Source organism: Trachypithecus francoisi, unplaced genomic scaffold, assembly GCF_009764315.1.
Source record: "Trachypithecus francoisi isolate TF-2019V2 unplaced genomic scaffold, Tfra_2.0 Lachesis_group15, whole genome shotgun sequence".
Taxonomy (NCBI): Eukaryota; Metazoa; Chordata; class Mammalia; order Primates; family Cercopithecidae; genus Trachypithecus; species Trachypithecus francoisi.
The window spans coordinates 100,924,231-100,948,890 of record NW_022681460.1 but is presented as its reverse complement, the minus strand read 5'-3'; the positions used below and the strand labels follow the sequence as shown (position 1 = coordinate 100,948,890).

Sequence of the window (24,660 nt, the reverse complement as noted above, 5' to 3'; positions counted from 1 at the left end):
GAAAACATAATTAAGTATATTATTGATGTGTTTGTGTTTGAATGCTTATAGAAACAAAAAAATTAATTGTTGTCTCCTTTTATCCATGTTCAGGATTGTGAAAGTCGTGGGGATTTTAGAAATAGTAAATACTGTCACTCTGTACCGATGCCTTTATTTTGTATAGCTGCTTATATACAGTGTCAACAGAAACAACTAACACAGAATGATCTCTCATTAGTGTCCATGCATGTAACTTTCTACTAAGGCATTTTGAAAGCCATATTAATGGTTGGAAGTATCTTTCATTTAGTAGATCTTTTTCAGAAAAGCAGAGTCCATCTATCATTATAAAGAAAGTTTAAATAAATGGGCATATGTACTGATGCTTGTGTTATCTGTTGTTTTAAAAGCCTTTAGAAGACTTCATGGGTCAATATTATCACATAGAATGGGATATTTTTATTTCTCTACAGAAGCAAAAAAGGAACTGGTCCTAGAAAGCAACCCAAAGTGGGAGGCACTGACTGAAGTATTAAAAGAAATTGAGGCAGAAAATAAGGAGAGTGAAGCTCTTGGTGGTCCAGGTAGGAAAAAAGGAGATGAAAACATTTGCTTTCAAAATCTATCAAATGAGTCTGATTTAATTAGCTCTTTAAAAGTAGTTCAAGACTAGCCTGACCAAAATGGTGAAACCCTTCTCTATTTTAAAACCCTGCTATTTTATCTATAAAATGTAGACAAATAAATGGCAAATGAACACTGGGATCCTAGTGGCAACCTCATTTCTGTTCATTTGATGTAATTTTCTCCAGGTTGAATCATTGTATATTCATGAAAGCTTTTCATGAAGGCTTTTTCACTAGTTGGGTTCTTAGAACTTCTATTTAAAGATTGAGCTAATCTCTACACATATTCACCAAGCTTTAAATCTGGAATCCCAAAGGAATAAACTAATGGGTCTCCTGTTTTATATCCTCAGCCAAGTATCTTTCCGGAGAAGCCTCAACTCTTCTATTACTTTAATATGTAATGAGCCGATACAAACGGAAGACATTGTCTAAATTGGCAAAGGAGACTAAGACAATTCACAAAAGAGGAAAAATCCATTTGGAATTAATTTAGGCATATATAAGACCCTCTGGAAAAAAATATTAAAAAGAACTTCTTTAAAGCCACCTTTATACCACAGTTGTACTTTCATAAGATTAAGTAGTCTGGCTTCAACTTTACTGAAAAGATTTCAGTAATCTTGCCAGAGAGGAGAAAGCATTTGATCAATACCTAAGAACCTTTTTAAATAGTTTGTAAATTGTGGATCTTTAATACCAACGGGTAAGATGTCTTCCCTTCAGGTGAAGGAATAAGGGGACACAGGGAAACTAGGATGACAAGTGAGGTAATAGTAACATAATGTTGTTTTCTGTTTTCAGGTCAAGTACTGATATGTGCAAGTGATGACCGAACATGTTCCCAGCTGAGAGACTATATCACTCTTGGAGCGGAGGCTTTCTTACTGAGGCTCTACAGGAAAACCTTTGAGAAGGATAGCAAAGCTGAAGAAATCTGGATGAAATTTAGGAAGGAAGACAGTTCAAAGAGAATTAGGAAATCTCACAAAAGACCCAAAGACCCCCAAAACAAAGAACGAGCTTCTGCCAAAGAAAGAACCCTCAAAAAAAAAAAACCGAAGTTGACCTTAACTCAAATGGTAGGAAAACCTGAGGAACTGCGAGAGGAAGGAGATGTCGAGGAAGGATACTGTCGAGAAATCAGCAGTAGCCCAGAAAGCTGCCTGGAAGAAATTAAGCATGAAGAATTTGATGTCAATTTGTCATCGGATGCTGCTTATGGAATCCTGAAAGAACCCCTCACTATCATCCATCCGCTTCTGGGCTGTAGCGACCCCTATGCTCTGACAAGGGTACTCCATGAAGTGGAACCAAGATACGTGGTTCTTTATGACGCAGAGCTAACCTTTGTTCGACAGCTTGAAATTTATAGGGCAAGTAGGCCTGGGAAACCTCTGAGGCAAGTTATAAAGAATCAAAGCTTTCAGTTGCACAGTTCTTTAGGATTTAACCCAGAAACTGTACCAGTTGCATGTTAGTTTTGTTTAATATCCATTACGATGCTGCTTGTGTTTATGAAACCTTATTTTGCTTCCTGATGAATCTGGGAGGTTGGATAGGAAGGATGTCAAGTGTCACAGCAGGACGACAAACCAAGGGGACTGCTCACGTTCTCATTACGTGCTGCTGTGCGTTCTGGCCTTTATTCTTTGGGCATTGACTTGCAGCATATGGGGTGCTGTGTCTGAAAAAGTCTAAGAAATGCATAATCTAATTTCTACCAAAAATTAATATAACTGTGACTTGGCTAAGTAATTTTAGTCTTCTAAAATGTCTTTTCTATAAATTTTAAAAAATGACTCTAAATTACATCCACATAAAACTGAAGTGTTGGGGGAATTACTGTACCAGGTTTACTTGAGTTTCAAGAAATATCAGATAAAACATCTACAGAAATATCAGATGAGAAAATGATGCCTCCCAAAGAAGATAGTGTTCTGGCTTTCCAATTATCTGAGGGGAAATAAACAGCAAAATTAATATCCTGAACTCAGTCTGAACCAAAAACGGAGCCAAAAGAAACCTTCCCCTAGCATTTTAACTAACACAGCCTTTCAGAGTAGAGTGAATGGAGGAGCTGGATCAGAAATAATGCAGGATGAAGAGATTAGATGAGGCTGGTAAAATAATTATAGGCTGGTAAATTTTTTGTACTTTGCTGCTGATCAACTTTGTGGATAGCTTATGTACACCAAGCTTCTTTCTTGCCTGAGAACAGATTAGTGTGATATTTGGGAGCAAAATGTTAGAATCAGAAGGGACCTGGGAGTTCAACCACTTACTCTGTCAGCGGGAAACTGAGGCCCGGAAATGGTGACTTGGCCTTGGCCACATGACACATCCGTGGGAGAACTGAGTCTCTGGAGTCATTACCCAATGATCTTTTCTCTGTTTACACTCCAAAGAATTATCGTCTAGGAAGATAACAGCTAGAAGAAAAACCAAGGCTCAACAAGGAAAATAGCTTTGACTGAAGGTGAAGCAGAGGGACAGAGGAGGTGCTTAATTCAGCTCTCTTAGCAGCAAACAAGATGGAAAAGCAGGACTTTTCTCTTTTTTTTTTCTTTTTTCCTTTTTCTTTTTTTTTTTTTTGAGACAGAGTTTTGCCCAGATGCCCAGACTGGAGTGCAGTGTTGCAATCACGGCTCACTGCAGCCTCAACACCTCCCCCATTCCCTGACTCACGTGATCCTCCCACATCAGCCCCAGGTGGCTGGGACTACAGGCATGTGCCACCATGCTCAACTCATTCTTTTTTTTTTTTTTTCTGTAGAGATGGGGTCTCACTATATTACCCAGGCTGATCTTCTGGGCTCAAGTGATCCTCCCACCTCAGTCTCCCAAAGTGCTGGGATTACAGGTGTGAGCCACCATGCCCAGCCTAAAAAGCAGGCCTTTTCTAAGAGAAAGTAGATCAAATTATTCTTTGAGATGCCTGATATAATCCATATGTCTTCTATGCCCGTGTATTTATATAAAATGTGTGACTGCTGTGTTCTGTTAAGACATGAATAAAAAAAAAAGTTCATAGGCTGGTTTTCATAACTTTCATAACATACTACCCAATTTTTTCAACGATTGTTTGGCAGAGGTGCAAAGGAAGAATTGGAGAAGCCTCTAAAATTTGTGTTTTTTTAATTTGTTTATAGTTATGAGGAAAGAACTATTCTATCCCTCTAGTTATATTTCAATGTTTACCTAAACTCTTTTCTTCCTTTTGGCAAAAGAAAATTTAAAAAGCCCTGTGTGGTAACAAGACCTTTAACAGGTGGGGTTTAGGCAGCTTAATTTGAGCTAGTGTGTAATAAATGAAACTGTTGATTCTTAGTCAAATATTTATTATTTGAACACTCTAGGCTGCTGATTTCAAATGTTCTGCTGTTCCTTTTAGGGATTAAAAATGCTGTTTTTCCAATCTAAAAGTTCTGTCTTAACATGCAGGGTTTACTTTCTTATATACGGAGGTTCAACGGAGGAACAACGCTATCTCACTGCTTTGCGGAAAGAAAAGGAAGCTTTTGAAAAACTCATAAGGTAATACATAGAAAATCAGTATGAAAGCCCCAACTACGTTGGAAACCTTTCACGGTCTGGAGGCTTCTCTGGATGGGGGAGTATCAGATAGCCCTGCTCAGGAAGGATGGGGCAAGGAAGAAGTTGGAAAGGATCACGTTGAGATAAACGTGTAGTCTGCATTGTCCTCCAGTGTAGACCTCGGCACATACTTCCTTTTTCTTTTCCCCCTCTCTTCCTTCATCTCCAGTTGCTTTTCAGTGGTTTGGTTAATAGAATATTAGAAATGTAACAAAGACAACTGCTTTTCTGTTTATGAAGCAGTATGACACCAGAAATACAGCGAAAATACTGCTTTTCTAAGAAATATGTTGGTAAATCTCCCTCCTCCCTGCCTTATGCACAAGATTCTCCCCTCCTTTGAATGATTTTTTTTTCCTTATAAAATTTCCATTGTCTGTGGGTAGGTGACTGCCTTACCATTTGTTGGGAAATGCTTTTACAACACAGCCAGTTAGGATCACCAATAGAATCACTCTGGGAAAATATTTCTTAGGAAGTGTGTTGTTTGTCTGGACATACACATGTGTATGTTTTTAAGAATGAGTATCTGGTACTATTCCAAATCCAAGTAGAAAATGCCTTTCCGTTTTACAAAAGGAAAATGTTGAGATACTCACAAACTGGATGGCTCCTTCTTGCCCTGAAGGCATTCGAGAAATCTGATAACCACCCACCAGGGATATTGTCAAGGAGTTTGCAGCCTGGTGTGGGAAGATGGGCCAGGTGATCTCTAAGGGCCTCAGAAGCCAGGGTAAGGGCTGGATGGGGCATCACGGAGCTGAGCCAGAGAAAGTTAGACCAGCAGAGACCATGGCCTGGACGGAGTGGGCTGGGCCAGACCAATCTTCCAACCTCAGGCATTGGCAATGGAGGGCAGAAATTATTTTTAGCAGTAGTCAACCTGCCAGGACCCTAGGCCGAATTTCAAAATGGATAACCATTCTACAGTGGTGTCTGTGGGTTCTCGGTATACGTGCAAAATATACATATAGCCCCGATAGCCCAGGAGAAGAATTCTTGGAAATCGGAATATTTGCTGAATCAGTGGCATGGAGTCCCACGATGGGGGTCAACATGGTGCATGGGCAGTCCCCTCTTTTCCCTTCACATCCTCTCAAATGGTGGTATGCTTTGGCCATGGATTCATCCAGCTACTAGTCATACAAGTATTGCTCAGTCCTCTCAGCCTATGAAAATATGTTTTCTACCAATGTGCTTTATGGTGGTGTTTATGTCATATATGTGGGTGTATATATTTTTCAAAAACACAGTTCAGAAATCATGTTATAACAGACCAGGCATTATACTAGCCGCCTCTTCTTGTTCCAGGCTCTTTGCTCTTCTCTGTCTTACTCTTTGTCTTCTAGACCTTCACACCACAAGGCTCAAATAGTAAACAGATTATTTATTAAGCATCTGGTATGTGCCAGGCCCTGTGCTAATATTAAAGTACTGAGGTTACAAGTGATGTAGAAAAAGCCTCTGCCCTCCTAGAACTTACCCTTTAGTGGAAAAGACAGACATTAAATGATTATAAATACTGTAATAAGTAGAAGTATACAGAGCACCACTGGCTGCAAAGGTAAAAGAAGAGGTTGTAATAGGAGAGTACATTGAAGACCTCACCCAGACCATAAGCTGATCAGGAGCCACTTCCCTGAGGAAGTGATATTCAAGCTGATACTAGGCAGCCATATGGGGTGGAAAGGGGGTTATGTTGAACAAAGTTGTGTATGAAGGCTCCGAGGTACAAGAGGCACTGTGAAGGATTTAGGACTTCACGGGCAGTAAGACTGCACTGAAGCATTCTAAGTAGGAAAGTGACTTAAGTATGTTTGTAAAGGCTCTCTCTGGCATCAAACTGAGGAATGAGTGAGTGTGGAAACCAGTCAGAATGCTATTGCAGTCTGATGAGAAGGTGGTAGCCAAGATTAGGTTAATGGAGGAAAGAAGACAGATTTGAGAGAGATTTGGGAGATAGAATCAAAGAATTGGTGATACTGGGTGTGAGCCAGTACCTCCTGACCATCCTTCACTCTTTTTAAAACAGCCTTTGCCAAAGTTTTTGCTCATTAAAATAATTGTCACCTAGATAGAAATGAGCGCAGAGCTAAAATACTCAGATTGAGTTTTCAGTGTTCATGTCAGGGTTCCCCAAGATCATCCTCAGGCTCAATGATTCATTAGAAGAACTCAAATGAGTCAGAAAAGGTGTTATACTCGCAGTACAGTTTCTTCCAGCAAAAGGATACGGATTAAGACTGGATGCAGTGGCTCATGCATGTAATCCCAGCACTTTTGAGAGGCCAAGGCGGGCAGATCGCTTGAAGTCAGGAGGCGTTCACGACCACCCTGGCCAACATGATGAAACCCTGTCTCTACTAAAAATGCAAAAATTAGACAGGAGTGGTGGCGCATGCCTGTCATCCCAGCTACCTGAGAGGCTAAGGTGGGAGAATCACTCAAACCCCAGGAGGTGGAGGTTGCAGTGAGCTAAGATCATGGAACTGCATTCTAGCCTGGGCAACAGAGTGAGACCCTGTCTCAAAAAAAAAAAAAAAAAAAAACACAGATTCAAGTCAGCAAAGGGAAAAGGCACATGGGGTAAAGTCCAGGAAAAACCAGGCCTAAGCTTCCAGGTATCCTCTCATAGTGGAGTCACATGGATGTGCTGAATCCTCCCAGCAACAGCGTGTGACCACACATGCAAAGCGTTTTCAACACGGAAACTCACCTGAGCCTCGAGGCCCCGCATTTGTACTGAGCTGAGTCACATAGACACAGAGTACCTCCATGGCTGGCTACAGCTCCTCAGACTCCAGCCCCCAAAGCAACAACAGACATTTACCCTAAATCACATCGTCAGCATAAACTGTCTGATCCAACTGGCACATTGTGACCCAGGGCCTCAGGCATATAAGAGCCTTCTTATCAGGGAGAATACTATACCGGCTCAGAGCTCATCTCCCAGGAGCTGACCAAGAGCCAGTGTTGAGGAGAGAAGCCTTTCTTGGAAACGTGCAGAGTTTGAGCAGTCCAGGCCTGCTGAGTTAATCCTTTCCTGCACAATGTTAGAGCCAGAGGAGCCTGACAGAATGGGAGGAAGACATCACCTGAGTAGGTGAGTTTCATGCTTCGCCTGCCTTCATGCAACTGCCTCTTCTCCAGTATATCAGGGAATCTAATCTAGAAAAGAGCACTTTTAGTAGATAGTAGTAAGGTATCGGATCCCATGCCATTCCTGATTTATGCACCTGCTTCTACACATCAGAGGACTCAGTGACAAGATGTGGATTAGCCTTACACATACTGGAAAACCTCACTCAGCAGAGCCTGGAACGTGGACTCTCTCCCACATTTCAGTCCATACAATAATTTCTGTACCAGGTTTTAACATAATTTTATCTTTTATCTGGCATGATTTTTTAATGCTTTCCATGGTGATTGTCTACTTGTCATAAATAATACCCAGCAGTCAATCAGATGGTCGCACTATTTAGAATCTTAAGATACTTACTTTCCCAGGAAACTTGGGAAATTGGAGAGGTGCTTCTTTTGCAAAGCAAAAACATATTTGAGGTGCATTGTTCAAAAAACATTTGCACTGTTGCTGTACTTAGAGAAAAATTTAATGTGAAAATAAGACAGTGTGCTTTTACCAAGACCACCTTGGGTGATACTGTAAGAACAAAAGCAATTGTGGCTCTTTAAAATAACCAGAAAGGAACAAGTCAGGTGAACTGACAGTGAAAGGATTGTGTAGCTGGATTAAAGATCTATAGATTACAGATAACAGGTAAAGAGGAAAAGATTACATTGCTAAATATCAATCATCATTTTATTTCTGCCCAGGGAGCACTTTAGCTCCCTGGGTAGAAAACTTAGTAATAACATCCTCAGTATACATAGCTTTGAGGAAGTCACTGCTTTTCAAAGGAAGGGGTAGGATGATTTGAAATTTTACAGTTTGAAAATATGATCACAAAATGGGCTAGCATGAGGGCTTAAGTAAATGAGTTGGAAGAGACTTCTAGTTCAGTGCCACTTTCCTATGTTGGCATAGGATTATGTTGTACACGCTATTCAAATACCATTGAAGACTGGGCGCAGCAGCTCACGCCTGTAATCCCAGCACCTTGGAAGGCCAAGGCGAGAGGATCACTTGAGCCCAGGAGCTCAAGACCAGCCTGGGCAACATGTGAGAACCCATCTCTATTTGTTTAAAAATTAAAATAAATAAATTTTGATAAAAATACCATTGAAGATACTAAAGCAAACATAGGAAAGCTTGGTGTTTTAAGCAGAAATAGAAATCTGAATTTTTTAGTTGTTTCGTGTCTGGCACATAGGGGAACTTGGGTAATTATGCCACATGTTGAAAGCAAGAGACTGGCTGTTTATAATTGTGATAAATTTCTGTTAAATTGAATTACTGGTTAGGAAGGCTTATTTTCTTCATAGTCCAGGTTTCATCTCTGGAATATATTTTTTCTCAGATTCGACTTGTAGTTAAGTTACCACATTTAGTGGTAAACTAGCTGTTTTCTGTAGCTATTAGTGGAAACAATTGTGGAATTATTCGAAAGCAAATCTTCGGTTTTTTAGTATAATCATGGATAATTAGACAAAGAGATTACCATGTTATAAGAAAAGTACATAATAATAACACCTAACATTTATATAGTGCTTACTAGGTGCCAGACACTGTTCTGAGCACCTTGCATATATTATGTAATCCTCATAACAGTCTTTTGAGGTAAGTTTTTAAATTATTATCCTCATTTTACCGATAAAGAAATTGAAGTACAGAGCCGTGAAATGACTTGCCTGAGGTCACGTGGCCAGTAAATGGTTTCAAATCCACACACTTTGGAACCGGAATCTGGACTCTAACCCCCTGAGATTATACAGACTGCAAATTAACCAGGAAAGTGGGATGACCCCATGTGTGATACACAGCTTAGCCAGTGTAACAAGTAGAAAGAAAGTGGGGGACACAATGAACATAATAATACCAAATGAATGTTAAGGAAGAATAGAAGAGCAATAATTTTTTTGAATGGTTTGCCTTTGTCCTAACCAGAGTGCAATAGACAGAATGGAGTGGTAATGAGAGGCAGCCAGAGCCATTGCCATTGCAAAGGGCTTTTCAGCAGGTAGCGCTTGAGTCTGGTATTGAGAATAATGAGAAAACATATGGAACTGGAACCACTGCCTGCCCCCTTGTGATCTAGTTATGAAATTTGTACTAATATTTGCATTTATAGGTTGTTTCAAATAGTATAAAATTTAAAATGACAATTTCTGTTCTTTAGTAGTATCTTTTAGTGATACCCTGCTCTAAAATATTTATCCAGAGTGGTTGAAGAATTGGTCCCTCTGATTTCATTTCCTCTAATGGTGGATGTATTAGTCCATTTTCATACTGCTATGAAGAAATACCCCAGACTTGGTAATTTATAAAGAAAAGAGGTTTAGTTGATTCACAAGTTTCACATGGCTGGGGAGGCCTTGGGAAACTTACAGTCAAGGCAGAAGGGGAAGCAAACTTGTCCTTCTTCACATGGCAGCAGGAGAGAGAACGAGTGCCAGCAGGAGAAATGCCAGACACTTACAAAACCATCAGATCTCGTGAGAACTCACTATCACGAGATTAGCATGGGGTAAACCACCCCCATGATTCAGTCACTTCCCACCAGGTCCCTTCCAGGACACACGGGGACTATTGGAACTGTTAATTCAAGATGAGAGTTGGATGGAGACCCAGCCAGACCATATCAGTGGGAACATCTTGATTGTTTTAACCCTTGTTGAAATTAACTAATATTGATGGTTCCTCTTCTATTCCCCTCACCTTAGTCTTTTTTATTGCAGTTCCTCAGTTCCAGTTGTTTTTTTTTTTTCTTCTCATGTTTGCTTTGTTCCCTCGACTCAGTTGCGAACCCAAGGAGGGAAGAGACTCAGCTTATGTATCTTTTCTGTCATACCTGGCAGAATTAAGTATAACATATTTTAACCAGTTTTGAAAAGCAAGGCTACGGCCAACCTGGCTTACTCTTTCTGTGATTATTAAGGATCTTGTCATGATGTGGTTCCAAATTGCGAATCTTAGTTATGATTGTACTGTCCTCTGGATCTACCGTATGAGATACGAGCCACCTTGAAGACAGGAATTCTTGTGTGATCACAGTTATATCCAAAGTACCTAGAGCACCACACAGGAACACTCCATAAATGTTTTTCAATAAATGCATGAGTGAGTAATGAATGCTGCTCCCAAGGCAGAACCTGAGCTGTCGATTTTTTGTTTTAATCTCTGATAGAAATTTGATTTCTTGTATCTATTTCAAAGTCTTGATCTTGATTTTTCTTTAAAACTCAGGGTGTTTAATGGGGCCTCCCACCTGGAGTTTTTAAAAATCAAAATTCTATCATATATGTTTTTAGTTTTTTAATGATTTTTAACCCCTATTTATGATTACCCTGAAAATGTTTGAATATGAATGATTTACATTTTAACATCAATAACACTTTAACCTTATAAACAGTCTTAGGAATCTCTTGGTGGCGTTTTTTACATGTGGCATTTTTTTTTTTTTTACATGCTTATGTTGTTTCTTAAATATTTGAATATAAAATCAAAATAAGCAACTGCTTTTTTTACTCTGGAAAATCAAGAAGTAGTACCCGACCAAGATACTTTTTACCTTAATTTTTCTACTTCCTTACCCATCACTTGGCATATTTACTTCTAATATATTCCTTGTTTGTTTTTTTCTGTTACTGCCATCATCATGTAGATCATTTTCAGTACTACAATTTACAAATGATAAAATCTAGAATTTTGAAATTCATTTCAAAAATGTTGACAGTGTTTTCTCCCTCAGGGAAAAGGCGAGCATGGTTGTCCCCGAAGAAAGAGAAGGCAGAGATGAAACAAACCTAGACCTAGTAAGAGGAACAGCGTCTACAGATGTTTCCACTGACACTCGCAAAGCCGGTGAGTCCTGCACTTTGTCAAGCACCTCCATTGCCTGAAAAGGGGGCTGTGAAGTTCCAGAGTTACTCTGCCAAGGCTTGGTCTGTGTCAACAAACTCTTAAAAATGGGGTTTAAGCCAAGGAGAGGATGTGTACTTCCCTACTCTAATCTCAGCTCTACCATTTACTCACCATGTGTCCTCCTCAGAGCGAAGGCACTGTGTCATCTGCAAACCATGTGAGGTTGAGTCCTAGGCACCCCAGCTTAGAATGGGTTATGTTCCAGCGTTGCCTTTATGTTTGGTTGGTTGAGACTCAGAATGTACTTTTGCAAATAAACTTTGGTAAATGGTGGTTAGGTTCTTCTCTCAACCTAAAAAGCCAATTTAACCCAGAGTAGTTGAAGGAAGTTTCTCCTTCCCTCCTCTGCCTCTCCCCTTAGGTGTATACATAGGTGGGGTGCATACACTCCCCCTCTCCTTCTGTATTCATGTCTTGGTAGCTCCCCAGATCCCCAGTGTCTGGTACACATTGCTGTGCAGTGTCCAAACTGTGGCATGCCCCCAAGACCTGCTGAATTCCAAGTGCACTGTGATCCAGAAGTCACCATTTTCCCATTCCCCAAATTCCTATTTTCCCATGCCAGCATCTGATTTCAGCCAGGCGGCATGAGAAGAGCAATACGATTGAGTTGGTTTAACCTTTGGTGAGGCCAAATACAGTTAGAGCAGTGGATGTCAGAATGTAGTAGACTTTAGAATAACCTTAGATGCTTGTTAAAACTGTAGATTCATAGCCCTCAATTCATAGAAATTCTGACTCAGTGGATGTGAAATGGAGCCAGCATCTCGGCGGCTTCTGATGGAAGTGGTTTTTGGACCATACTTTGGGAAACACTGCCTCAGAGCCTCTGTGTCTTGTTCAAAGAAGATTCTTTGAAAAATCAACCAGTTTGTTGACATTTCATGAAGAATGACAGAATGTGCGGCAGTATGAAGGAAGACAGATTGGAATGTGTGGGTACCACACAGAGAGCTGTTCGTAGAAGTCTGTCCTTAGAGGTCAGTTCTCATGCCTTCATATTAGTTGCCTATGGCTGCTATAGCGAATTACCACAGACTTAGTGGCTCAAAATAGCATATGTTTTATTATGTTACAGTTCTGCAGGTTCAAAGTCCTAATGGGTTTTATGAGGCAAGATATTGGCATGGCTGCATTCCTCCTGGAGGCTCTAGGGGAGAATCCCTTTCCTGGCCTTTTCCAGCCTCTACAGGCCACCTGAATTCCTTAGCTTATAGCCCCTTCCTCCATCTTCAAAGCCAGTAGCATAGCTCTTCTCTAATCTTCCTGCCTCCATCTTTCTCTTCGGAGAACCCTTTGGCTTACCTAGATAACCCAGATAATCTCCCAATCTCAAAATGCTTAACGGAGATACATTCTGAGACCTGTGTCATTAGGTGATTTTGTCATTACATGAGCATCACAGAACGTGCTCACACAAAGCTAGACGGTCTACCCTGCTGCACAGCTAGGCTATGTGGTACGGTCTATGGCTCCTGGGCTACAAACCTGCATAGCATGTTACTGTACTGAATACTCTAGGCAAGTGTAACACAATGGTAAGTATTTGTGTATCTAAACACATCTAAACATAGAAAGGTATGATAAAAATACAGTATTGTGGGGGCCGGGCGCGGTGGCTCAAGCCTATAATCCCAGCACTTTGGGAGGCCGAGACGGGCAGATCACGAGGTCAGAAGATCGAGACCATCCTGGCTAACACGGTGAAACCCCGTCTCTACTAAAAATACAAAAAAATTAGCCGGGCGAGGTGGCGGGCGCCTGTGGTCCCAGCTACTCGGGAGGCTGAGGCAGGAGAATGGCGTGAACCCGGGAGACGGAGGTTGCAGTGAGCTGAGATCCGGCCACTGCACTCCAGCCTGGGCAACAGAGCAAGACTCCGTCTCAAAAAAAAATACAGTATTGTGATCTTATGGGATGACTGTCTTACATGTACTTTGTCATTGACCAAAACATTGTGTACATACAGCACATGACCGTATCAATAGGTTGCAGGGATTTGGATGTGGACATCTTTGCGGGGTACCATTATTCTGTCGACAGCAGACAGCCCTTGATACCTAAAAATGTAATCCTTAAACAAGTAGCATTAACATCACCTGTGATTTTGTTATAAATGCAGATTCTTAGACCCTTTAGATCCCAGACCTACTAAATACAGAGTCTGTTTTTTTTTTTGGAAACGGAGTTTCACTCTTGTTGCCCAGGCTGGAGTGCACTGGCGCAGTCTCGGCTCACTGCAGCCTCCGCCTCCTGGGATCAAGCAATTCTCCTGCCTTAGCCTCACAAGTAGCTGGGATTACAGGTGCCCGCCACCATGCCCGGATGATTTTTTTGTATTTTTAGTAGAGACGGGGTTTCACCGTGTTGGCCAGGCTGGTCTCGGACTCCTTTCCTCAAGTGATCCACCTGCCTCAGCCTCCAAAGTGCTGGGATTACAGGTGTGAGCCACCCCACCCGGCCCGAATCTGCTTTTTAATGTTAGAATGTGAGAAGCTGTGGTCTAAGATGTTCGTGTTTTTCCCAGCTCCTTCCCTTTCTCCATCTCTGGACTCTTTGATGTAAACACAATAATTCCTAAATCACTAGATTTACTCAGTGAGCATTTTGAAGCATCTACTGTGTCTGCTATTTTAAGCATCTACCCTCAGGCTTTGTCCTAGGAATTGGGCATACATTGACCAACAAAATGTGGTCAGTGCAATAATAACGGGCTATGAGGAAACTACACAGGGGAGACCTTAGCAGATATGTGTGGATTTACAAATCGTGGCAAATAAGGAACTACTGACAGAGTCTAACTTTCCTATTAGCTCAGTTTCGTTCAAGGTAAATTGTTTCTACTTTATAAACAAATCTGTTTGAAAATATAGAAATTATATGGAATATTACCATATAGAATGATGTAACCATCCATCAGCGTTAACAACAGAAACATCGATTTTTAGATTTTGTTATATTCCTTCCTTGCGAGTCCTTCCCCAGTGACATCACTTACGTTCTCTGTACAGGCGGCCAGGAACAGAATGGTACACAGCAAAGCGTAGTTGTGGATATGCGTGAATTTCGAAGTGAGCTCCCATCTCTGATCCATCGTCGGGGCATTGACATTGAACCCGTGACTTTAGAGGTTGGAGATTACATCCTCACTCCAGAAATGTGTGTGGAGCGCAAGAGTATCAGTGATTTAATCGGCTCTTTAAATAACGGCCGCCTCTACAGCCAGTGCGTCTCCATGTCCCGCTACTACAAGCGTCCTGTGCTTCTGATCGAGTTTGACCCCAGCAAGCCTTTCTCTCTCACTGCCCGAGGCACCTTGTTTCAGGAGATCTCCAGCAATGACATTAGTTCCAAACTCACTCTTCTTACACTTCACTTCCCCAGACTACGGATTCTCTGGTGCCCCTCTCCTCATGCAACGGCGGAGTTGTTTGAGGAGCTGAAACAAAATAAGCCACAGCCTGATGCGGCGACAGCACTGGCCATTACGGCAGATTCTGAAACCCTTCCCGAGTCAGAAAAGTACAATGCTGGTGCCCAAGACTTCTTGTTAAAAATGCCAGGGGTGAATGCCAAAAACTGCCGCTCCTTGATGCACCACGTTAAGAACATCGCAGAATTAGCAACCCTGTCACAAGACAAGCTCACGAGTATTCTGGGGAATGCTGCAAATGCCAAGCAGCTTTATGATTTCATTCACACCTCTTATGCAGAAGTCGTATCAAAAGGAAAAGGGAAAAAGTGAACAGTGGTGGCTGTTTTCTTATCCCACGCCTGTGCTTTTCAGCTGCTCCTCGCCAGACGTCATAGGTCATTATTAATTATTAGTTTGGTATTTCATTCTTTTCCAATGCTCTCAATGGTTGTACGGTGGACCAGAAGCCAGGATTCCTCTCTGAACTCTGCAGTTAGGCATCACTTTAACTTGCTTGTGCCTGCTCTTGTCCCTCCCTGTACCATCCATGCCAGGCTTAGCATATTCCGTTTTGCAGGATCAGGTAAAGTTCCTACAAGTGTTTACAGAAGGTAGAAATTTTACCTGATCCTGACAGATCTCATTTAGAAAGGAACATGCTAAGCCTAGCATGGACGGTGCAGGGAGGGACAAGAGCAGGCACAAGAAAGCTACCATTTTTAACAGTCCTTGTTATCTAGTGCAACATAAATAACAGTCTTAATTGCACTTAATGCCAGTGCCCCGCGGCTCTCCAAATCTGTTCTTTGCTGTTGCGTTTGCTGGACGTTTGAACTGATGTTTGTGTAGGAATCGTATTCTGACCCTTTGTCTAGGAAGGAGCCTTCTGGAACACTGAGAAGGAACATCTCTTTGCCATTCCTGACCAGTTCTCTCTACCATTTTCTTCAGCTCCATGTTTCTTCTGCCTGTCTGCTCTAAGGAAATTTCATGGAGCCTCTAAGACACTCTAATTCAAGACAGTCTCCTCTAAAACTGGCTGACTAGTCTTCTAATGACCCGAACATATGTAGCATATACTGTAACTTCATTGTTCACAATTAGTATTTTTAAAACAAAATGAATTACCTATTTGCAAAAGTTAATGGTGAAGGAGCTCTTAGAATTCTCAATTTTTGCACATATTCAGTCTCCTAATATCCGAGATCTCTAAGTCCGAATGGCTAGTGACAGGGTTTTTTCAGACTTCCTCGTTTCCCAGCTCTTACATCCTAAGACACCAGCATCATATCTTCTAGAAATACGACCTAACTGGCAGTGAGCCGAGATCGCGCCACTGCACCCCTGCCTGGGCAACAGAGCGAGGCTTTGTCTCTATTAAAAAAAAAAAAGAAAAGAAAAGAAAAAAACACAACCTAAGCTCACCTTCCTGTGATTCCTATTTCTCACCATCCTGTGCCAGGGTGGCTCCTTTCTTCTCTGTGTGAGGACTCAAATGCAAGCCAATGAGTGGCCCACTAAGCTTTTAAGATTTGGTTTTTCTGCCTTGAGATAAAAAGGACTGTAGGTAAATGAAAGAGCAATGTATGGAATATATAAAAATTCAAAAGAAATATATACATTTAAAAATCAATAAAAAAAAATCTCATTCTAAACTTCCTAAGTTGACTTTTTACATAAGTGTACAACTAGGATATTCACAGCATCTTTGTACAGTTTTTAAACTTTTATATTTAAATATTATTAACTTGCCTGTTGTTCACATGTTGAGTAACGAGTAGGCAATTTTCTACCTCAGGAGCTGATATAGACATCAGTTCTGCTAGCCATATCACACATTTTAATGTTTCATCAACATCAGCTATTTTTTTGTTTGCTACAGTATTTGAACTAATAGACAGTGGATCATGTAACACAAGACTGTCTTCGACTTTAACAAAATTATCATTATTTTTTTTTTTTTGAGACAGAGTCTCCCTCTGCTGCCCAGGCTGGAGTGCAATGGCACGATCTCGGCTCACTGCAGCCTCCACCTCCCAGGTTCAAGCAGTTCTCCCTCCCAAGTAGCTGGAATTATAGGCGTGCACCACCACGCCCGGCTAATTTTTGTGTTTTTAGTACAGACGGGGGTTTCACCATGTTGGCCAGGCTGGTTTCAAATACTGACCTCAGGTGATCCACCCACCTCAGCCTCCCAAAGTGCTGGGATAGCAGGCGTGAGCCACTGCACCCAGCCAACAAAATTATTTTTAACTGTCCTTTCTGAACTGAACCTCTCACGTTGGCATCTTGATTTATCGGTACTTAACGGTATATATGGATTTTGAACTCTACACAAGGATACTACCAGAATGAATTGAGGGGTATCAAGAACCAGATTGGTTATAGTAGAACTCTGTAAGATGACGTGGAGAGTAAGGAGAAGGACAAGACATAAAAATTAGTTTAAGATGGAATAAAGATTTGGGCTGCTATTTTTTTCCCCAGGATTCAAACTATACCCCCTAGAATGGAAAACAAGAATTTGAATGATTACATTATTGTTAACATTCAATTTTGTATTTATTTTATTGAGTATAGTTCAGAGTGTATTAAAATAGACCTACCACTTCAAATGATAATGATTATTATAATGTCTCTTCACCCTGTTCCGGCACTTCTTGCAGTATGTGGTTTCTGTGTTTTTTCTTGTATAATTCCACTTGCCTTTTATTGTTGTTTCATTATATAAAAGGAATGTCTCACATAGCATATTCTATGAAAGGGGTTTCATTCCAAGTTGAGTTTTCAAAAATAAGGTCTTAAAGCTACCATTTTCAACAGTCCTTGTTATCTAGTGCAACATAAATAACAGTCTTAATTGCACTTAATGCCAGTGCCCCGTGGCTCTCCAAATCTGTTCATTGCTCTTGTATCTGCTGGACGCTTAAAGACAGATGCACTGTCTCATATGTATTTGAATTGTGAACATTAATTTCTAATGATTCTAAAATGGTCATTGTAAGTGAAAGCCTCTCGCTGCCACTTCCTCTTCCAACTACATAAATATATTTCAATGTATTTCCAGTTTTGGAAAATTTTCAATACATCCATCAAGTGTTTACTTAGATTTTTGTACAAATATTTTTACAATCTAAGAATCTTTGGTAAAGGAACTAGAGATGCATGCAGTTGCAAAATTAATGTATTTATTTTCCAGCAGAATTTTATTAACTTCACTTTTTTTTCTCTCAAGATAGTAAATATCCAGTGTACTTATGAACTCATGTTTTGCTCTTTAAAAACATTTTCTAAAAGCTAAATCAGCATTATTCTATTTTACAAGTTTTTTGTATAAAAATGTGAACATATGAGATATTGTGAGAAATCATTTTGTTTCATTTAAATCATAGTGCCTCTTTTGATACTTTCTTAAAATTATGCAAGAAGAAAACATTTTTAGTAGTGGTCATAAATATTATCCTTTTGGCAGGAAGTTATTATTTCTTCAGCCTGAAGCTCAGTAGACAATATGTCTATATGTGTTTGAGTACATCCTGGTTACAGTTTCCCAGCTCATGAGGAACTGAAAATAGTCTCATTCATCAACCCACTAGGATGTGAAGGGTTAAGTCTAGATTTGGTCGCGTTGAAATCCCACAATATAGAATTAATAAATGGCCTTCAGCAGGAAAACCTACACTGAAGCAAATCCGAAAAAGTGGGTCATGGGGAGACAGGCGTTACCGGTCTTTCCTTTGTTTTGCAGGCATAACTTGATTTTCCTTTGGCTCAGAAAACTTCTTTGGGGAAATTCACTTTTGTGTTCAGTTTAACCTGGAAATGTCCTCTTAAAAACCAACATTTAGAAAAGTTCTTTTTTCAGGATGGAGTATATTAAAATTAAGCCAGGCTTTGACATGAATTATCACTTTTCTTTATTATTTTGTTTTCTATTTTGGTTTATAGCTATTTCTGGCTCAGTTCTGAACTTCAGCACTTAATCATCCTTATCAACCACGTTTTTGGTGGCCTAAACCACTATGCTGTTGTTTTTTAATTTAAAGATGAATAAGTCAAAATTTGGATGGGAGTGAGACATAACTGATTTATATGAATTTTAGCAGGGTTGTATGTGTGTGTGTTTAATAAAATATATATTTATTCAGTATTTTCCTCAGTATTTTATGGGCAAAGTAAAAATAACAATATATAGTGAAAGGGCATCTATTACCAGCAGTGATAATTTAAAATCCTGAAAATGTTTCATTTTTTTCGTTTTTGTTATGAATAAACGATTAAAGGAGAAATGCTCTTTGAACCACTGCTTTTGCTGTTTAATTCATTTGGTAACCTACTTTCTAAGATTTGACAATACTGGTTACTTTTCCTTTCTCCTTTTCATTCTGTATCATGTCTCCTTAAGGAGGAAAACAAGACAAAACAAAAAAAACTATTCTTCGGAAGATATTCATTTGTCAGTTTGTGATGAGTGTGTGGTAAGCACAATGCCTGGGATATCTTAGCTCAACAAAGGTGAATTCCTGGCCACTCCTGCCTCGTACATTTTGGTTCCTTTAATGTCAGAGTTGGAAGAAATGAATTATCCTTTCAACACCTCTGGAATTTATTGTAATCTTTCAAACAAGCTTAATTATTGGTTATTGATTGACTCAATGATTTAATTACATTTGCTTCTGCTTCAAAATGTAGATCTGTATCCCTTTTTAACAAGGTGTGAGATTATTTCTCAACATGTTTTAGTGTCTGAATAAAACTTTGGCAGACTAACCCCTTCTTAGTAGCAGCGCTGCAACTCACATTTTTAAAAAATCACTTATGCATTATCTCATTTAATCCTCATAACAAAGCCATGAAGGTACTATTATTTAATCTTGTTTTACAGTGATGAAACTGACACAGAGACGCTAAGTAATTTGCTCAAGGTCACCCAGTAGTAAATGGTGGAAGCATGATTTGAAACCTTAATGTACAGCCCATAATGAAACAGTGGGGGCTGTGGGGAGTAGTGGGAAACATTTCTGTACGCTTTTATGTATCTGATTACAAATATGTCATAGAAAAAGCAAATTGGTTTTTTGTCTTTTCTTTTGAGACGGAGTCTCACTCTGTCACCAGGCTGGAGTGCAGTGGTGCCATCTTGGCTCACTGCAACCTCCGACTCCCGTGTTCAAGCTATTCTCCTGCCTCAGTCTCCCAAGTAGCTGGGATTACAGGCGCCCGCCACCATGCCCAGCTAATTTTTTGTATTTTTAGAAGAGATGGTGTTTCACCATGTTGGCCAGGATGGTCTTGATCTCCTGACCTTGTGATCTGCCCGCCTTGGTCTCCCAAAGTGCTGGGATTACAGGCGTGAGCCACTGTGCCCGGCTTGCAAATTGGTTTTTTTTTTTTTTATCTTTCTTAAAGTGTCAAAAGCAAGTATGTAAAACTTAGATAATACTGAGTCTCCTCTCTGTGTAGAGCTAGATATTTAGCAGTGGCCTAGACTGTCTCTGATTTTCTAGGGCCATATGCCTCTTGGTCACTGATTAGGAGGGCTATTTTGCAACCTCATAAGAATAGAGGTTAATTTAAATAAAACTATTGGCCATGCAAATGATTCTTGTCCGTTGCATTGCAAAGGCCATTGCCTAGTGTAGCATTAACCGGTTTTGCATTTTTTCACAAATGTATTTCTGCACTCCTTTGACCAACAAACTCCAAATCTCCAGGTATTTGACTTTCTTCTGAACCAGTCTTAATATCTTCCTGATTTCCTCATTGATTGAGTCAAATAAAATCTTTGACTTCTGTTTTGTTCTTTTTGTATGAGAGTCATGGTTTTAACTTTTTTTTTTTTTTTTTTTTTTGAGATGGAGTCTTGTTCTACCACCCAGGCTGGAGTGCAATGGCACAATCTCGGCTCGCTGCAACCTCCGCCTCCCAGTTCAAGTGATTCTCCTACCTGAGACTCCCAAGTAGCTGGGATTACGTGCACACACCACCACGCCTGGCTAATTTTTGTATTTTTAGTAGAGACCGGGTTTTGCCCTGTTGGCCAGGCTGTTCTCGAACTCCTGACCTCAGGTGATCCGCTCGCCTTGGCTTCCTGAAGTGCTGGGATTACAGGCGTGAACCACCGTGCCCAGCCTATGGTTTTAACTTTTTGAAAATTGTCCTTTGTAATGGTATTGCCAGCATGGGCTCCTGAAGCTCCCATATAATGATAAAACCCTGTTTCCGGCCTCATGCCTCCTAAAGTTATAAAATGGAAGAGGGTAATATATATACACATGTATATATATAACATTAAGAAATATATATTTCTTGAATATGTAAGAAGTATAACTGAATACATTAATATGTTGAAAACTATAAATTGATTAGATATTAATTTTAAGAACTACAAATTTTAAGATGCTGACATTTTTCAGTGGACTCATCCTCATTCTGTTTACAAAAGCTCAGCTGAATATTTAGTCTGAGTTCCTTTTCTGTGTAGCCATTGACTATCAGTGTTAAAGAGGCTGATTCATGAATGAGAAATAAAAGGAGTTTTAGATACTCCCAAGGATCTATTTGTGTGACTAAAATATTTCTATGTGAGAAGAACACAGTTCTCTGAGGACTGAAAGGTAAACAAAATCAACTCAAGATTTTAAATAAAAGGGTTTTCTGGTTTCATGACAATAGTAAATAAACCAGGTCTAATGAAATGGTAGCATGGCATATTTGAGATGATAATATTTAGGGACCCTTTCCTATAATTATGAGCTCCAGGACTTAGTGTCAATTAAAGCATGCTCTTCACTGAGTAAAAGATGTGCCTCCCTGTGCAGCTTTATTTCTGGGAAGGGTGACACCCAACAGAAGCTTAGGAGAAAAGATAGTTTAGTAGACCAAGAGAAGCGTGACCAGGCAGGTTTATTTTCAGCGTCAGGCATTATTGCGTAAGGCAGAGGGCTCTCTCTGGGTTTGATGCTATAACAAACAGTCCGTGCCATCAAGAGACATTCAGTCTTGCAGTGAAGGGAAGTCAAAGGCAGAAAATGAGCAGGTGGAAGAATAAAAATGCCACAAGAGAGATATAAGTGTTCCTGAGGTCAGAGGAAGAGGTCATATCCCTGCAGGGAACAGGAATAGCCTCACAGAGGAGGTAGAATTCGAGATGGGTCTTAAAAAACAGCTAGGATTTCAGCAGACAGATGCAGGGCACTCCACTTCAGCCCCAGTCTACCGCTTTGTGAAGAAACAGATGGGAAATAGGATAATGATGTTTAAAGAGGGAGTTGTGAATGCTAAGTAGGAGAAATGCGAGGGCCATATTGTAGGAGTCTCTTAAGGGCTAGGATGAGGAGTTTGTTCTTATTTCAGTAGAAAAGTGAATGTTCAATTAAGGAAAAAATGAAACGGAAGCCTTTTAAAATTTTGGTCTGGCAGTAGAGATTTTGAAATGGAAAGGAACTAATATTAATTGACAGTGTGTCATGTGGGTTATGGATGCTACCTTTACAGACAAAGAGACAGATACTGAGAGATTAAGAAATTAAAGCCACAGTGGAAGGACATTGCAGATTCAGACTCCAAAACCTGTCATCTTTGTGCCAGACGTTGCTGGCTAGAAGGGAGGATTGGAGGTGAAAAGTCCATCTCAGAAGCTGTTGTAGCAATCTAAGCAACAGACAACGAAAGCCAGAACTAGGATGACAGCTTTGGAAATGGAAGGAAGGACTATCTTTGGAAGGTGGCAAATGAAATGTATGCCTGGGAAGAGTCTAAATAATGCCTAGCTTTTAAGCCTGGGCTCAGGAGATGAGACTTGTGAAGAGAAAAGTTAAAGTCTGGAGAAGGGCTTGATTTGGGAAAGGAGAAGTACAGTTTTAATTAGGTTGATTTTAAGATAGCAGAGAGTCAGGAGACAGTCTCAACACAAGATGTAGTAAGGGTTGGGCATGGTGGCTCATGCCTGTAATCCCAGCACTTTGGGAGGCTGAGGTGGGCGGATCACTTAAGGCCGGGAGTTCGAGACCAGTCTGGTCAACATGGTGAAACACCCATCTACACTAAAAATACAACAATTAGCCGGGCGTGGTGGTGCACACCTGTAGTCCCAGCTACTCGGGAGGATGAGGCGTGAGAATCTCTTGAGCCTGGGAGGCTGAGGTTGCAGTGAGCCAAGATCGTACCACTGCACTCCAGCCTGAGTGACGGAGGGAGATTGTCTCAAAAAAGGAAAAAAAAAAGAAAAAGAAAAAAAGATATAGTGGGCATCTGCATTGAAGTGAGAGCTGAAAACATTGAATAAATAAGTGGTTAAGGTAAAGAAACCTGAAACGACTAACAGAACGCTAAAAATGCCTACACTTAGGAGGTGGCAAGATAGAGACAGAATATTAGAAGAAGAAACTGAGTCATTCAGCAACCAGAATGAAAACAGGAGGGAATTTCAAGGGAGTGACCCACAACATCAGGAGTTGAGCAGTATGAGCGCTGGTGGCCTGGTGGCCTTGGAAGCAACAGTGCAGACAGCGCTGGTCATCCTGTGTGGTGCATCCAGGAGACCTCGGGGCATGTGCCCGCCTGAGGGTCTGAGGAAGCCATGGGGGATGGTGAGGATGAAGAAAACGAGGATGGGGCAGGCTGAACAGAGGGGCGATTTTGCTCGTTGGTGATCAGGATGAGGAAGCAGGGCAAAGTGAGAGAAGGAAGACACTAGAGAGAGAACAGAGAATTAGGTAGAACCAAAATTTAGTATTGTGGGGGATGGGGGTGGAGGGAAAACAACTAACTTGGTTTTGCTTTTCTTCCTTTCACACCTACAGAAAACCTGTTTTTGTATTGAATTGCCTCTTCTTAAAGACCAGCATTTACATGATCCTGCTCCCCCCACGTAAAACGGAACAGGCACGCCACAATAAGTAGTAATGAGCCTTTTCGGCAGCCTTCTGTTTTAACAAAACGCTGCTGTTTGGCATTGAAGTTTGCTTGTGTTTACGCTCGCGTTGGAACAGCCTAGAACCCCTCTCTGTAATCTGACTTTATAGTTTTGTTATTATTTAAAGCCTCCCTTTCAGCGATTTTTTAAAACCAAAATATATGCTGGCTAATGTCATCTGGAAACTGAAAGTCGATGTTCAGCAACTCTCACTCGCCAATCCTACAACGTGGTAAGGATTTTTATTTTGGTCGTACTGAGCTTACTTACTGTAACTGGGGCGGCTGAGTTGCTATGGTAATTTGTTCTCAAAACAGAGCACTTTCCTTCAATGCATTGAAACAGCAGATAAATCTACTTCATGTTGACTTGATCGTGACATTAATTCTGGTTGAAACATCCTCCATGCTCCCATCAGGACTCATGTATAGGAATTTTAAATTGGGGCCAAGAAGGCATTGGCTAAAAGAATTGCAACTTCGGCTTTTTAAACCCGGGCCTTCCCAATTCATACAACTGAAGGCTGTTGGCTCACAGCCTAGAGCCCTGCCCCGGGGGCGGCTTGCAGCTGGGGAAAGGTTCATCACTAAAGCAATTATGTGGTTAATGGCTCCAGTGTGGGCTTGGGCTGAGAGATGTGACTCATGCCGCCCTCTGTCACTAATAGATGGGGGTTGGGGATGGGGTGGACAGGACTCAAGGACGCCCTGAAAACTCAGCTGCCTTTTCCCATTCCTCTTGCAAATAAATCTGTAACTCACTAAGATCTGCCCTTGGGATATGGGAGGGAGGAAGATCTCAACTCCAAGACTTGGCGCTCCCGGCCTCCATCAGTAGGGGTCCCCATTAAGTCACACGTCCTAAACTACACTGGAGCCCCTGAACACTTTAAGGATGACTGCCCTCCAAATTGGGGTGTATCTAACCATGACAGAGGAGAGACAAAAAGTAGATGCATGACTTCCAGCATGACTCATTATAAACAAATAGAAGACAGATTGCCTTCCTCTTATCAGAGCCCGAGTCTGCGCCCCAGGACAGAGCATGAGTCAGACTTGAAGTCCCAAGTCTTGTGGGGAAT

The 24,660-nt window shown here is 40.8% G+C and overlaps 1 protein-coding gene across 2 annotated transcripts in view; it reads left to right on the top strand.

Annotated features, from left to right (window-relative positions):
- ERCC4 (ERCC excision repair 4, endonuclease catalytic subunit) overlaps positions 1 to 18,967 on the top strand; it is a 32,625-nt gene extending 13,658 nt beyond the window's left edge. For both annotated transcript variants that reach the window (XM_033235717.1, XM_033235716.1), the window contains 5 exons: positions 456 to 566; positions 1,413 to 2,010; positions 4,053 to 4,145; positions 11,075 to 11,187; positions 14,259 to 18,967. In XM_033235717.1, the coding sequence (XP_033091608.1) occupies positions 456 to 566; positions 1,413 to 2,010; positions 4,053 to 4,145; positions 11,075 to 11,187; positions 14,259 to 14,992 (1,649 nt within the window). In that variant the 3' untranslated portion in view covers positions 14,993 to 18,967. The remainder of the gene's footprint in view (positions 1 to 455; positions 567 to 1,412; positions 2,011 to 4,052; positions 4,146 to 11,074; positions 11,188 to 14,258) is intronic.
- Positions 18,968 to 24,660: the final 5,693 nt, after the last annotated feature.